Source organism: Triturus cristatus, chromosome 10 (assembly GCF_964204655.1).
Source record: "Triturus cristatus chromosome 10, aTriCri1.1, whole genome shotgun sequence".
Lineage (NCBI taxonomy): Eukaryota > Metazoa > Chordata > Amphibia > Caudata > Salamandridae > Triturus > Triturus cristatus.
The window spans coordinates 1161470676-1161487344 of record NC_140593.1 but is presented as its reverse complement, the minus strand read 5'-3'; the positions used below and the strand labels follow the sequence as shown (position 1 = coordinate 1161487344).

Genomic DNA, 16669 nt, shown 5'->3' with positions numbered 1-16669 from the left:
TTACGGAAATAGTCCGAGAAACACTGTACAATCCTCTCAGGTTCCACAATCACCTCTCCCCCCTCTCCCGTCAGCTCCGGCACTACTCTATTAACCCGTTCTTTTTTGTCCAGCCAAGCTAGGAGTTTCCCGGCCTTGTCACCAACATCATACAGGCGGCCCTGCTGTTCCCTACTGAGGGTCTTAGCGGCATTCGTCACCAGGTCCTTATACTCGGCTTGCTTCAAGCTCAGCTCATGCAGGGAGGCCGCTGTTACCTCCTCCTCTAACGCTCCCTCCAAAGCCCCGATCTCCTCCTCCACTTGCATAACCTCGCCATCTCTCCGCCTCTTGGCCGCCACTACAAGTGAGAGGGCCTCCCCTCGCAGCACGGTCTTAAATGCTTCCCACAATGACACAGCCGAGTCCACGGACCCCTGATTGTCCTTGAAGAAATTATCCACTGTCTTCACCAATGCGCTGCGCATCTTGGAATCTCGAAAGTACCAGGGGTTAATAGGAGCCACCCTTCCCCCACCCTCGCGGCTTATATCCAGCCTGACCCACACTGGCGAATGGTCCGATATGCCACGCGCCATGTGCCTGACCTCAGACACCAGTGGGGCGTGCGCAGCCAAAGTGAGCAGGTAGTCAATCCTAGAGAGGCTACCATGCGCCCCGGAGTGGAAGGTGTATTGACGCTGTGTGGGGTGCCGGAGCCTCCAGCAATCTATCAGACCGAGTGTGTCTAGTAAGTCTGGGAGCCAATTCTGAGCTCCCCCAGTGTCTCTGGGCGGGTACCTATCCAGCAGCCCAGAGCCGACAGCATTGAAATCCCCCCCCACCACAAGCATACCTCCCGGGAGATCCAGCAAGGCCCTACCCAAATCTGTAAACGTGGAGGCCTGCAGGGCTGGAGGGACATAAACCGAAACCAAAACCAAAGTTCTACCTTCCCACCTCCCCGCCACCGCCACAAACCTCCCCCTATCGTCAACAATTGTGGAGTCCACCTCAAATGGTAGCGAGGCCCTGACTAGGATGCCCACACCCCTGGAACCGGAGGAAAATCCCGAATGAGCTATGAATTTATAACCCTTCCTATTAAGAGCATAACACGTATTACCTATAAGGTGTGTCTCCTGCAGTAGGGCAACATCTGGCATTGACCGTTTCAAGTGTTGCAAAACTATCCCGCGCTTAATGCGATCTCCCAAACCATTAACATTCCAGCTAATAACACTTAAACCTCTACCCCCATCCCCAAACACAAAGAGGCCCACCCCCCACCTGAAGAGCCACCATGGAACAATCCCGAGAATGATCATTATGCCTTGCAGAAAAAAACCCCCCAACAACAAACCCAAAATCCCAACCATCCCCCCCACCCTGCACCCCTGCTGCAGCTTACAAAGCCCCCCCAACTTGCAGTGTGCCTGTCGCCCTACCAAACCCAAATCTACAAAAAGTACCCTAAGGGAGGAAAGAGGTCCCCTCGTCCTCCCGCAACCCTCCGCATTTACTGCACTCTATTCAAGTCATTCGATAAAGTCAAATCGAGTCAGACCAGCTCTGAAAACATCACCCTTGCCCATCCCGGCCACTGTCCCCATCCGCGGCAGTGTCCTCTCCCGTCCGTCGTCGGGGCAAAGCGTCCAGCCATTCATCGGCCATGGCGGGAGACTCAAAAAAGAATGTCCGGTCTTCGTACACCACACGTAATCTGGCAGGGAAGAGCATGGCATACTTCAGATCCCTCTCCCGAAGGCGCCTCTTCACCCCCAGAAAGCCCTGTCTCTGCCTCTGCACCTGCTGGGTGAAATCAGGATAGAAATTCACCGACGCGTTCTGGAAGGGGACCGGGCCCGTTACCCTCGATGCTTGCAGGATAGCGTCCCGATCTCGAAAATGAAAGAGCCGGGCGACGATCGGCCTCGGCGGGGCTCCCACCCTGGGCTTCCCACCCGGCACTCTGTGGGCCCTTTCAACCGCGAAGAACTTCCCAAGACCCTTGGGCTGCAGATGGTTAAGCACCAAGTCCTCCACGAGCAGGTCAACCGAAGCCTCATCCGAGGACTCCGGGACCCCGATAACGCGCACGTTGTTGCGCCTGGCCCGGCTCTCAAAGTCCTCCAGCCAACGGGCGGCGAGATCACCCTCGGTCCTCAGCTTACGAACCTCGGTCTGCAGTTCCGAAACCTCAACGGCGAGGCCCGTGGTCTTGAGGTCCAGGGTTTTAACCCGTTCGTTGGTTTTGACAAATCTGCGCGGATCAGGTTAACATCCACCAAGATGGTATCCACTTTATGCGCCAGGGCATCAAATTGTCTCCCAATCGAGGTCTGCATCCCCTCGAGCGCCCCCATGACATCCTGCAGCGATAGCTCCGGGGCCAAGGGCGAGACCTCCTTCTGGGTATCCGGGGACTGGCTCGACCCACTCGGTGACCCCTTCTGCAGAGCATAGCGGTCCATATTATTAGCTTGAGAATAGGCTCCCCGCCTGGTAGACTTAGGCTTCAGCCGATCCACCTCTGCTTTGCCCGACATGGTTGGCACCAAGCAGTTCGGTTCCGATAAGACGGCCCTCTCTCAGCAAGAGGAATCAGGAGTGATCAGGTCTGCAGTGGGCCGCCGGAGTAGCATGTAGAGCGTCCAAAGGAAAATAAAGCCACCAAGAGCTCTCCAGGGGCAGGGCAGACAAAGGGAGAGAAAGTGAAAGTGAAAGGACGGGGACCTCCATCCGACAGTTCACACCTCGCCCGCCCGCTGTTGTTCAATTAGAGGTCGGGCATCCTGCCAACTCCAGCCCCTGGCATCCCTCGGAGATAGGCCGCAATCTTCCACCATGCATAACTCCGGTTCCCGGTGGGCGATCCGACCTCGGGTAGCATCAATCGCCTCCCTGACGAGTCATCTACACGATGCCGTGCATGCAGACAGGATAGTCGACGGAGGGCGCGAGGGTCTCGGGAGCTCAGAGCTCACGCGGCCATCTTGGTCAAGCGCTAGGCTCCTCCCCCCCCGCTGAATTTGTTTTTGTTGGCTTTAGGACTCTGTGCACTTTACCACTGCCAACCAGTGCTAACATTTTTATGCTCTCTCATTTGAGCATGGGAAAATTGGCTTACACATGAATGACATATTTAATTTACTTATAAGACCTTTGTAGGATTGTATGACATACACCCAGGACTTGTAAATTAAATGCTACTAGTGGGGCTGCAACACATATTGTGCCACCCACTTAAATAGCTCCTTAAAATATGTTCCAGATCTGCCATTGGAGCCTGAATGCAATTTTAAACTGCAAATTTGACTTGGTAACATAACCCCATTGCCAAGCCTTAAATTCCCCTTTTATTGGATATGTCACCCTTAAGGTAGGCCATAGGACAGGGTGCACTATAATTAAAAGGTTGGAGATGCACTTTTAAGTTTCACATGCTCTGGTCGTGAAAAACACCTACATTAGTTTTTAACTACTGTGAGGCCTACCTCTCTCATAGGATAACATTTGGTTGCCTTATTATATTTAATAACTGCAATTTTTTGATTGGGAACAGGTGAACTTTCCATGTTTGGTGTTTGAGAAATTGCAACTAAAAATCCTCTTTAATGTTAAAATAGGATTTTAAGTTACAAGTTTTACAAGCCACTTTTAGAAAGTTGGCATTTTCTTGCCCTAACTAGTTGGGGCCTGCAGCCTGTTACTGGGTCACTTGACTAGTTGTAGTTGGCAGTTGAACTTTGTTTATTCCTCCGAGACAGTTACGAAATAGAGGGATTTGGTCTGCCTGGATGGGCTATCAACTGGCAGGGTGGTGGGACAGAGCTGGGTGCAGCCCCACTTGTAACTAAATAACTAAATAGGCTGTGCTTTTCCTTCACCCGAAGGACTTGTCACCCCTGCATTGTTCAGGCAGGCAGCTTTAAAAATTCATAGCTCTGGTTTTACTAATTGAATTTTTATTGTTTTTTTGTCAAAAAAATTATTTAAATTTACTCTAGTTTTTTAATTGCTGTGGGATTTTTCTTGTGTTGTGTTTTTACTTTATCACCATGCAAGTGCTGCATAATACTTTGCACATTTCCACTCAGATAAGCCTGACTGCTTTTGTGCCAAGCTAACAGAGGGTTAAGCACAAGTTAATTTATTGATTTTTGTGGTTCACCCTGGTAGGGATTGTGGCTGTTGCTTAGGGGGTTAACACCCTACTCAGTAAGTCAAACAAGTCTTTATGCGGTCGGAGCGATAAAAGCATAGCAAAAGAAATAAAATACATTTAAAAATGTCAGCATTAAAACCCATATATTAAAATTGATTCATGATGCACTTTTAAAAATAATTTTCACAGCAGATTGAAAACAAGCCCTTCTTTGATTGCACTAAGATCCGAGACCATTGTCATTTTAACAATAAAAGAAAGTTAAGAAGATACATATCTGTCAATTGAGTCATTCCATCAAATTATGTGGTATTATGGTCTATATCGTTTACTAATGCAAAATGCAAATTTGATAAAATTTAATAACGCATAACAAATTTCGGGGGATCCTAAAGACTGAAATATTAATCCTTCCTTTATGTGTCTCGGGTTTGATTCATGCAAAATCGGGGCCAGGAAAGAGTGTCTCATGCCCTGTGTTCAAAGTACAGCACAAAGTTAAGTGACTAGTGTAGTGCTTTGAGGCATAATCATATACGGAAGGCGGTAAATCTTGCTTCCATGACCCTGACATGGAAAAGGCAAATTTAAAGTGGAATATGCACAGTCTAAAAAGAGTTTGCCAATATCAATATGTAGGGTTTTAATCCACCCTAAATAACGCTCTATACTGCGTGTTGTTGAGACTTGGGCATATTTGACAAATGATTCTTTAGTCTGAGCCTTTCTAGATGAATATTCATAGGGTGTTCCAAGGTGCATTCTTTGACGCACAGTTTATGTTCTGGCCCAATTATTCGGGGATTTTCTTATAGTTTAAGTAAACCTCGTTTTTAAAATTATTCTTTCAATTCTTTCAAGTGACAGTCAGTCAGTAATGCATGTGCTAGCTAGGCGGGCCTCGGGTGACCCCCAGATTTTGACCCGGAGTAGTAAAGGGGGCAAATCAATCAGATCCTCCACGTGTGTTATCCTGAGTTCCTTCTAGCATATTTAACCGCCTGTGCCTTCCGGTACTTACAATAGCGAGTAAAATGATTTTCTACTCTTAGAAGAGTACCAGTTTTACTATAGCCCCATAGCCCGGCACCATATGTTCTCACCATGATATGTGGCTCCTATACAAACTCAGCATTTCTATGATTGGTTTGCTTTTGACTTTTGAGCAAATCTAAATATGGCCTCAATGTTCCTACTGAAGGACTGAAGACTTAATGTTAAAAGTGATGTCCAACTAAGTGACTGAATAAAAATAATTCCTAAATAATTAAAATCTTTCACCTTTACTAAGTTGTAATCTCTCATTTTAAAAAGCTTGGGCTTAGTGCATGGGTGACCACAAGTCATAATATAGGATTTTGAATAATTTATTTGGATGTCTAGGTCATTCATATATGCAAGGAATAAATCTAAAAGGGTTGCATCCTGGCTTTCACCAACATAAAAGCAATCACTGGCAAACCCAGTAGGTCTCACCTTCGGGACCTGTGGGCTTTGTCAATGTTTTTAGCTATGCCGTATAGCATCACTGATAATGTGCAGCATACCTAAAAATAGGTGGGATCATATAACTGCAGTGGATGTGTTATTTTGTAGGTACATTTGCCTTTATTTTTATTTTTATTTAACAAAACATAGGCCTTTACTTTTCTTTTTTTTATTTACCAATTCACAAAGGATCAGCAAATTAAAAAACAAATAGCGCAAAGGCTTCTTTTCAAGGAGGAGCGATTGGGGTACCAACACGTGGTAATGTAACATGGAGGAAGATACACAGGGGAAGCAATATGGAGGGTGGGGAAAGTAACACAGAGAGCTAGGGTCATAGAAGCACAAGGAGGGTGGGCAGAGAAGCAACCAGAGAACAGTGGAAAAGTGGAATGCTGTGGAAGGTGGGGGAGAAATATTTGGGCAGTGCTTAACTTGAGCTGCAGGTTGCAGGTGGGGCCCATTGGCACTTATTTTTTCCTTATAAAACTTTGATCCAGAGCGGAGGAAGAAATACAAAATATAAAAGGATGAAAAAAGAAGGTAGAGAAAGATGGAAAAATAGAGACAATGGGAGAATTGAGGAATAAAAAAGGACCCTCAAGACTGAGATAAAGGTCAGGCATTGCCCGTCCAATTGCCTCTCTCATGCCTCGGATTAAAGAGGCATGAGGGGTAATCAATACTCCACAGTCTTTGTGTTTGGCACCGCAACCTTTGATAGTGCCAGCTCCAGTATTTACAAGTCCATAACTTAGGCATTGTATTCAGGCAAGAGAAAGCAACATAAGTGAGGGTGGAGGAAGAGAAGCAGATGAGACAGATGAAAAAGACACTCACACTCATGAAGTGCTTAAGATAAAAGAAAAAAACGGTTGCTAAAAGTCAGCAGTGGAATTTATAAATCGCTATGGTAAATCTGGTTCACCTAATGATCCATGCCCTCCATGGGTTTTGATTGCTAGCTTGAAGATGATCAATCTGCTTCTGCTTCTGAATCAATTATTCAATAGTTTCATCCAATCAGCCACTGTCAACTTGCTGGAAACCGGCCAAACTAATTCATTTACTAAAAAAACACTGTTGGCAGACAGTCAGTGCTTGGTAATTTCAGGCAGAATTCCCTTTTACCTGCGGTGTCAAATATATTGGAGAAGCTCATGAATGGGCAGCTCTCCGAAAGCTTTGAACAGGGGCAGCTGTTACACTACTCACAGTCAAGATTTAGACCGAATCAGTACTAGTGGAGTTAACAGATTCCATCAAGTTGGTACTTGATCATGCAAAAGAGGCTGAAAGAAAGACATCGGAGTCAGAGGTTCTGTTCTGGCATGGGTTGGCTCTTTTCTCACCAATAGAAGCCAGTGTTTCTGGATGGCTCTGTATGCTTCCAACCGTAAAGTAACCAATTTTGAAGTCCCACAAGGATCTGCTCTAAGCCCAACTCTGTTTAACATGTATATGGCTCCTTTGGCCTCCTTAGTTGAGTTCTTTGGGGTCTGGATAGTGTCATCTGCTGATGACACACTTCTTTTTCTTTCCATAGAAACAACTGTCCTTAAGGACCGAAGACATTTAAGAACTGTCTGGTGGCTGTTTTCAGTGGATGTGGGCTAGTAATTTACAATTTAATGCCAGAATACAGAGATCTTGTTGTTTGGCTCCCTTCCCACATATTGGAACATGTAGTGCTAGTCAGAAAAAAAATTGTTTTTTCATCTTTCTCCCAACTTGCTGCACTGGAGTGGAATGCCCTTCATCCAAATGTGAGTGCATCGAGGGAGGAAAATTGCTTAAGGCATCATTCAAAACCTGGTTTTTCAATGCAGCTTTTCAGTGAGGACACTAGTGTGAGAGGGTTCAGTTGAACATAATCCTTTTTAGCACCAGGACACTCTGTGAGTAGCCTTGCACTCTATAAATCCCCGATAGATTGATTGATTGATTGATTGATTGATTGATTGATTGATTGATTGATTGATAACATGCCAGTCACTCAGACAGTTGCTTGAGATGCTATGCTCCAGTGGAGTGACAAACACAAGATTGAAAAGCTACAATACGGAAAGCCATTGAATAAGAAGTGAGCAATATGAGTGGCATTAAAGCTAACCAGTGGTAAGCAATGAGCAGGCTAAAACCACAGATGGGCTCTTGGTAAGCTTGGAACAGCTGTGCTGTCCGATTAGCTCTACCTAAACAAAACAGTGGTGAACAGCAAAAATATATTGTGGGGGTCTCAAAATGCACACACTTAAACATAGTGGTCCCTGGCACTGAAAGGAACTACTTTGTGTATGGATGTGCTCCTTGTGAAAGAGCCAGCTGCTGTCACTCACGGTGATGTTAATCAGTGAATGAAGTCGGCTGACCCATTGCACTGTGCTGCATGCTGTAGTTAAAAGAAGAAACATGTGAATGACACAACAGCAGATGAATGGATGAAGAGTTCTGTCTGAGAACCCCTATATAGAAGTATATTAAATATATAAGAAACATGTGAATGACACAACAGCAGATGAATGGGTGAAGAGCTCTGGCTGAGAACCCCTAAGCAGAAGTATATTAAATATATCATTTTAGTAAAATCAAAGGGTCTTGCCTAATGCCAGACATTAAAAAGCAACAATTTCTAAAAAAACAGAAGTAAAGAATATCATTTTCTTTTATTTTTTTCAACTCACCAACAGCAGCTGTATCGCAGTAACTGTTCTGTAGAACTGAAGGTAAACATGAGCAAGCCTCCACAGGGCTAGAGATCTCCAGGAACAGAAGACCTGCCACAAGCAAGATACACTTTCTGGGATCCATGGATTTCCTGAAGGTCAGCTGTTGTACCTCTGCTGGGATTGTTCTAACGGAGACAGGAAAATAGGAGAGCAAAGCTGTATATTTTAAACAGTTGAGGTTGGGTACAGGTGGCAAGATGGTACCCTTCACTGCACTGTCACCGAAATACCTAGCATTCTAGGGAATATTCTAACTGTCCTAATGTTCTCATGTGATGTGGGCTTGCACTGCAGGGGTAATTAAGGTGGCCAGATTCACTGGAGTCTTTGTGGTCCTTGACAGAGGTCATTTGTATTGACAGCTGTTTGTAATATCCTCAGGCTGCACAGACTAAAGTACACCTTCAGGGACAGCCTGCCTTTCTGTGAGGAGACTAGGAGGTATGCAGCTTGATTCTGAAAACTACTGAGCGGTCGGAGGCCCTGATTCATGAGTCTATGGCCAGTGGTTTGCAGCAATGGCCACTTAGTCCATTGCTAAGGTTCAGCTGAAGTGTCAAAGGCAACAGGCCCTACTTCTCGAAGGGGACCTGTGGGTAGAAGAAGGGTCAGGGAGCGAGTGTCTATTGCACTCTCCTTTCCGGCTTGGCCATCCATGCCTGGCAAAGCATTGCATGCACCCGGTGTCCAGCAATGCCTCAGTTCTGGTGAGGAGGGCTGCTGACGCCGCCAGATGTACCCCAATATCCACTCCACATCTGGGAACTGCACTGAAAAGTAAAGGTCTTTAGGGCCCCGTATATGTCAAAGATTAGATACACATTTCTACCACTTTAGGAGATGTTGGAATGTGAATCTATAGGCCATTGTTCATATATAGCATAGAAATGGGGCATGAGACGGCAATGCAGGCAGGGGGCCTCTTCTGTTTCCTGCCAGCATGACGTCATCCAGAATCATAGCCCTTTGGTAGCTAAGAGCTGCTGTAGGAGTACGAGGGCGGATTAGGAGTACATTTAATGGCATATCTACATATTGATGGATGCCCTGCAATCTGCGCTACCACCACCCCCTAGACTAATAAAGAGGCTGGGGTCATTTCTCATACATGTACCGAATCTTCCACATAGTATGTGAAATAATAGAGACACACATTCCCTTGTCCTGATTATAGAAGAACTTCTGCATGATGTTCGAAATATTATTCCACGCAGAATTGCATATGGGTAGGAGCCTCTTGCTACAAAGACAAACAATCAAAGATATACTTTTTACTGATAGCAGAGTGGCACACAAGAGCTTCCTTTGACAATGTGATGTATTTGTGTCATACCTAATGTTATGATGTAAGAGGCTTCCTAACATACCATGCCCATGTGTTACAAGGAGGAGAAATCTTAGTCAAACAGATGTATTAATAGCAGGTTGACATACACATCAGCGTCCTATACACACCCACTGTTTGCATATGTGGATGTCAAGGGTGAAGACGAAACCCAGCTGCAATAAATGTTCCAGAGTTGTCATCAGGTGGCCCAGCTTTCATTCTGCAGGAACTAATGTTGCATCAGAGCTGGCGCCTGCCTCATTCTCATACCTGCCAACTTGCAGAAAAATCTCACTGTTTGAGGAGGGGGTGGAACCATGAAAGGGGCGGGCCTCATGCCAAGAAATACCTCCGAGGCTCCCCACCCCACCGCCAAGCCCCCTCCTCTGAAAAAAAAAAACAAATCTTGCTGAGGCTGGTGCCAATGTCCTGGGTTTTTGTTGCACACCTTAATGGACATCAGAAAATGAGCTGGAAAACCACTACTTAAAGTAGTTTTCAGCTTGTTCTTCCTGCTACCTGTGATATCGGCTCCTCACTGCGGGACCGTGTGATGGGAGACAATGTCGTGTGACACACGGTGGCACCATGTGTGTTGGCAGGTATGCATTCACATTCTGCCAAGCCCTAATTATAACCACTGGCATACCTTAAGGCACCCACTTCTGCACCTTTTCTTTATAGGAAGGGACACTCGAATTATGCGGCAGAGGAGGACCAAATTATGTGGCAGGGTCAAACAAATTATGCAACAAGAAACAGATAGTTATACAACATAATGCCGCACATTTTTGTAGTAGTATTAGTTCATTATTTTGTCATTTTTACACGTGGTAATAATGCCTAGGAAAAGAGTTCACCATATTAGTAAAAATTAAACTCCCAAGCAATAAGTAAACTCAAGATGACCAGCCAACCTTTGTGAGAAAGGTTCCGGTGTGCAGGAACCCAACTCTCCATAATTTTTGTAATTATTTATGTGTTTGCGCTTGAAACAAAACATTTTTTGTTAAACTCTGCAGATTATGTAGTCGATGATGGATTACGTGGCAAATGCTACAAATATATAATCATGCGAAACCCACTGCGACTCCACGGGCGCTGTAAAGGCCCCTCGAAGGGTCTGATTGTGCATTTTACGGATGAAAGATAACACGTCAGGGTGCCTCCCACCCTGATGAACTGCCTTCCGCCGAATTTAGAGAGGATTGCTGTCCCTGCGGCCATTACCGTACAATGGTCCCTTTTAGTGTGCAGGTGTTTGCTAGACAGCCCTCATCAGATTTCCCGTCACTTCACAAACATTTTATTTGGTTTTTCAAAAACAAACTCACAAACCTGCAATTTGTTTATGAAAAACAAAAAACGAACAATCCCCACACCTGATTCACCATCCCTTTTGTAATGTTCCGCTAGTGAGATAACTGGTAGAATGGAGTCAAAGGACGCACCCGTGTGCAGCAGGTGTGTCCTCAATATGTTACCCGGCCCGGGGGTCTCGCGTACCACGTGGGTCACAAGTAATACATGTGGGCGCCGGCAAGTGGGGCCAGTTTAGAACCACCTGCACCACCACTGCTAAAAACCAAGGGGCATATTTACAAGGGCCATATCTCCGCTTTTTTGGCTTTTAAAGCCAAAAGAGCAGAGATAAAAATATCTCCTTATTTACAAGAGGGTGATAACATGCATTAGCGCATGTTAGCACCCTTTTACCCGACACCTCCCTTTGCATCTCTAGTGAGATGCAAAGTGGGCATCACTGGGCAGTACAACCTTCTAAATATCGCTGATGTACACATCGCGATATTCACAAGGCTGCCCACGCGTTTTAGCAGACGTTAGTTTTTGGAGAACACAGCTGTTTTCTCCAAAAACTAACATCTTCTAAAATGCAGACTTAGCTATACTTACCATTGGGGGTGGATTATGCTGATACGACCACAGGGTCGTATCAGCAAGTTCATCGCTGTTTTCCATGGAACATCGCTGGAAAACCAGCGATGTTCTATGGAAAACAGCGCTATCGCTGGGAAATTATCGCCATTGCGCTATGCGCTGTTAATACAATGCTAGCATGGCGATAATTTCCTGCGATAGCAGGTGATAAAATTACTCACGCTAAGAGCGGCCAGCAATACTTATCGCTGCCGCTTGTTAATATGCCCCTGAGCCACTTGTCCTGAGTGCTTTACTCCTAGGCCTGCCGGCCACACCTCCCCTGCAGTGCAGCAGCCAACTGCTGCTCCCCGGTCATCGCAGCGCCAGTCAACACACATTTCAATAACTACAACATTTAATATAAAATGTTCTTGCCAGTTTCGTAAAATAGCTAGCGGTGCGGAAATGTGCTGCTAAACTTGGATACGGCTGTACAAGTTTGACCCACTTTCAGGAGCATCACAACATCTTGACTGGCTGAACTGAGTCCTAGTGCTCAAGCGGGAAGCAGTACACAGCCGACTGTTATGGCCTATAGGACTTTAGTTTATATATTCACTTTCTCATATATATATATATATATATATATATATATAGAGAGAGAGAGAGAGAGAGAGAGAGAGAGAGAGAGAGAGAGAGAGAGAGAGAGAGAATAATCTCCTTCAGAATTATTGCCCTCTGCTCAGAGCGTTATTTTTCCATCACGCAGTCGGGGTAACGTTGAAGCCAAATTGATCTCCTCATAGGCAGCACGTTCTAAATGCAAAGTACTTAAAGTTCAAGCATTCCCAGAAAACTGCCTGGCAAATTGGATAGCTGTCCTTGCTTCGACCAAGATGTTGTGCTGTCTTTCTAGTCAATTAATCCACAGTAAAGTCCATTACTACAGTATGATATCGATTTAAAAAAAAAAATATATATATAAATATATATATTTATATATATATATATATACACACACACATATATATATACACACTCACACGCAGATTTATATTCACACACACATATATATATATATATATATATTCACTGAAAAAACCATAGGTTTCAGACATGTTATAGTTAGCGGAAATTTTACTGATAAAAAACCAATGAAATTCCCCCGTTATAGTTAGTGCTGGCAACTATAACTCACGCGACCGCAATCCTCTGCTGATGCTAATACTGTATTTAGACACTTATTTGCCCATGTCTTCTTCCATAAATTTTTAGCTATACATATATTACAAATATTTTTTTTTCATAAAGACACATATGTCATCAGCAGAAGATTGCGGTCGCGTGAGTTATAGTTGCCTGCACTAACTATAACGGGGGAATTTCATTGGTTTTTTATCAGTAAAATTTCCGCTAACTATAACATGTCTGAAACCTATGGTTTTTTCAGTGAATTTGCAAGGTTTTTTAAATGCTAATTCCTAACTATAACGTGTGTGAAACCTATGGTTTTTTCAGTGAATTTGTACGTTTTTTTAAATGCTAAGTTACTTTACGCCATTCGTGGCGTGCACGCCCACTTAACGCAGTTCGTTCCGTGCGCGCACGGTGCGCTTCGCGCACCGCGCGCCCACTTTACGCAGTTAGTGTCGTACACGCAAGGTGGGCACGCAGTGCGCTACGCGCACCGCGTGCCCACGTTACGCACCGTGCGCACATGGAGGACATATTATGCGCTTCCTTGTGATAGGTAATCTGTTAAATTTAATTTGTAAGTGATGACAATAATATGCCATGCACAGAGAGTGTTTTTTTTTTTTTATTAAAATTTTTAGCGTAAGCGCACCGTACGCGTACGGTAAGCGTAATCGGCGAAATTTTCAAAAAATAAAAATTTACCGTTTTTGGCCTTGGGGGATCTTTGAGGACTCAACTAACATGGCTATGTGCATGGGCGCTGTCTAAACAGCCCCTTTATATGTTTTTTGCCTTTGTTTACAGCCCCCCCCTCAGAGTGCGAGAGAGAAAATGGCGGCCGCCGCTTCCTGGTTTCGACCGATTCGAATGTTTACTTAGATGTAACAGCCAATCAGAATCGCGCTCGCGCACGCCACCGTACGCGTACGGTAAGCTTACGGTAAGCGTACCGTAAGCTGGCTAAGATATATATTGATTTAAAGGCTATTTTCTCAGAATCTACTGAACAGATTTACACCAAACCTACAAAAGGCACTTCCTTGACCTGAGGACTACCTCTCTGCCAAATTTCTAGTAATTCTGTTCAGCCGTTCGGGCTGTAGCCCTGTCTAAAGGTCCTATGGAAAAATGCATGGGAAAAACGCGTTTTGGGACCCCCCTTTTATCTCAGCCCCCGCTTGACGAATCCCCCCGAGACTTTCAGGGTAGGAGCGGAGCGGAGCGCCCCACCTATTTTGAGAAATTCGCAAGGATTCGTCGACCGGCGCCAAAGTTATTCAAAATAGAATGTTGCGGATTTCCTATGGAAACAGGGTCCTAACTATAACTACCTACTGGCAACCGCCAGTAGGTAATATATATATATATATATATATATATATATATATATATATATATATATATATATATATATATATATCTCGCGCCGGGACACTCCTCGGAGTAGCTCTGCGCATTAGAAGACTAGCTAACATAACATATATATATACAGACCTTCCTCACCTGTTGCTTCAAGCTCGAGTCAAGTGCCTCAAAGTCTGATGGTGGGAAAGCTTTGCGTCCTTTCAGGAGTTGACTGGATTTTGAATGAGCCAGAAGGCCTTTTATAAGACAGTCAGCATTGAGCAAGCAGGCTAGGCGTTCTCCAGTGGGAGAGGCTGCCTGGAAGCACCTGGCAGAGATCAACATGCTGCTCCTCCCATTATGACACATACCCAACATAAACTATGGAAAAGGTCAGGAAAACCGCAAGGTACTGGAGGCTGGCTTTAGAGATGTTCCTGATAAAGAGATATAAAAGACAATAACAACAAAGGATAACAGTCAGGTAAACTCAGTCAAATTACATGGAACATACCTAAGAAAGTTAAGGTAGAATTTAAAAAATACTGAAGGTAAAATGAAACAAGCATTGCCAAAGCAAGTAGTGCTCACCTTTAAGGTCCTGGAACTGATCTATTAAGTCTGGCAGTGTTTGTTTGCTTTTGCACAATGTATGGCAAAAGCCTTTTCCAGGTGGCTGTTGAAGCATGCATGGGGATGCATGGGCAGGAATTTTGGAACAGAGTTTGTCACGTCTTTGTAAAATGGCCACCATGCCTGAGCAAGCTTGCCCACGTGTACACACGCATACACACACACACACACACAAAGCTATCTTGTAATTTTGTTACCACGTGACAAAAAACATTTCAAATGGCTGCCTGCACACATGGACAAGCATGGGTGACAATCTTAGATGGTTTTGTCAAGCTAGTTTAGGGTATGGCCCTATTTGACTCCACCATAGTTTACTTTTTTGCTTCAATTTTGAAGTGGTCCATCCGTGTCATGCAACACGTTATACTCTTCGACATAAGCCACCAAGGTACTGGATCAGGCCCTGTTTTAATCTTATTGCAAACCGAGTTAGTTAGCTGCATAAATGGTGCACCTAGTGAAGTAAAGCTACTTAAATACAAAGCAAAAAGGCAAGCAGAACAAAAGATACTGCAACATAATTATTACTGCACACGAACACAGGCAAACAAATGAAGATGTAGGGTGTTGTTTTGCATTCCTTACTGTAGGATTTCACTCCAACAGAAGACTGCTAGGAGCTCTAAACAGTAGTTTGGTAATAAGCTAGTTTGCTGTTAAGAAGCATCCACAAAGTTGCCAGAAGTGCACCTAACTATAATTTCCCTGTAACATTTGGTGTTTTCAGTGAATACATTTATATATATATATATATTACCTACTGAAGGTCACCAGTAGGTTGTTATAGTTAGGACCTCGTTGCCAAAGGAAGAGTGTTTTTTCTTTTGCCAATAACTTTAGTGCTGCTTGATGAATATTAACGGAATTTATATACTTTAGTGGTTCCAGCTGCTGTGTTGAAAGTTTCGGGGTGTTCCATTAAGCAGGGGAGGAAAAAGGGGGTCCCATAACGTGTTTTCCCCATATTAATTCCCATAGGACTTTGAACACGACTACAGCCAAAACGATGGACGCAATTACACCTAATTTGGCAGAAAGGTAAAATCTACCTTTACACAGATTGCGCGATATTGTGTAAAAATATAGATATTTAGGTTTGCAGATTCTTGCAGAGCATTAAGTGATCAATGCCGAAATCTGAATGGCTGCCAACACTTCAACCAGGAAGTGTTGGCAGGCATCTTGGGACTCAGCTTGAAAAAGAAAAGGGGCCAGAGTAGGGCACCCTGATCCCCTGGCCGTGGTGCAGGGGTCCCCCAGAGACACTACTACTGCTAAAAAGCATTTTTTTTTAACGTAAAAAAATCAGCTGCCATATTCTAACATTTTCAGAAAATTAAGAAAACAAAAACACGGGAAACCGTGTTTTCAATTTATTTTGCCCCCAGGGGCACTGGGGGCTGGAAAATGATGGGGTCACATGGGGCCCCCGCCTAGGGCTTATAGTTGTCCCTGGAACCACCACTTTCCCTGGGATTTAATACAAATGAGTGTGGGGGACCCCCCGCAACCCCAGGGACCACCACCTCCCTGGGGTTAGAGGAAACATTCTAGAGGGGCCCCCCTCCTGGAGCCATTCATGGCCCTGGGGACTACCGTCCCCCGGTACCTGCTCCTGCGTTGTCTCAGGGGTGCCCAGCCCTGGTACATTGCAGTTTTCCTTGGCTTGCTGAAAGCTTCCCTCTTTTGGCAAGTGAGTGCTCACAAATGCTCTCACTTGCTGAAAGCAGAGTATTTGCCCCTCCCCTAATCTTTAAATTAAAGTACAAAAAGCAGACCGGCAAGTCACTGGAGACCCGACCCTTGCACCATCACTCCGCAAACACGACTCCTGGTGCACTACTGGTTTGGGGATGAAATCCCCTAGTCAGCTGAAGGTCCTTGGGGGCCAACTACTCCTCCTGTTACCTCCAAAAGGTC

The 16669-nt window shown here is 44.8% G+C and overlaps 1 protein-coding gene across 3 annotated transcripts in view; it reads right to left on the bottom strand.

Annotated features, from left to right (window-relative positions):
- Positions 1–14371, bottom strand: part of LOC146796832 (metalloproteinase inhibitor 1-like) — a 37852-nt gene extending 23481 nt beyond the window's left edge. For 2 of the 3 annotated variants that reach the window (XM_085629572.1, XM_085629574.1), the window contains exons 1-2: positions 14273–14371; positions 8320–8489 (exon numbers count right to left, since the gene is read on the bottom strand). In XM_085629572.1, coding sequence (XP_085485698.1) covers positions 8320–8446 — 127 coding nt within the window. In that variant the 5' untranslated portion in view covers positions 8447–8489; positions 14273–14371. Of the gene's footprint in view, positions 1–8319; positions 8490–14263 lie in introns of all 3 variants that reach the window. The other variant, XM_085629573.1, reaches the window with a different exon arrangement.
- Between the last annotated feature and the right edge of the window lie 2298 nt (positions 14372–16669).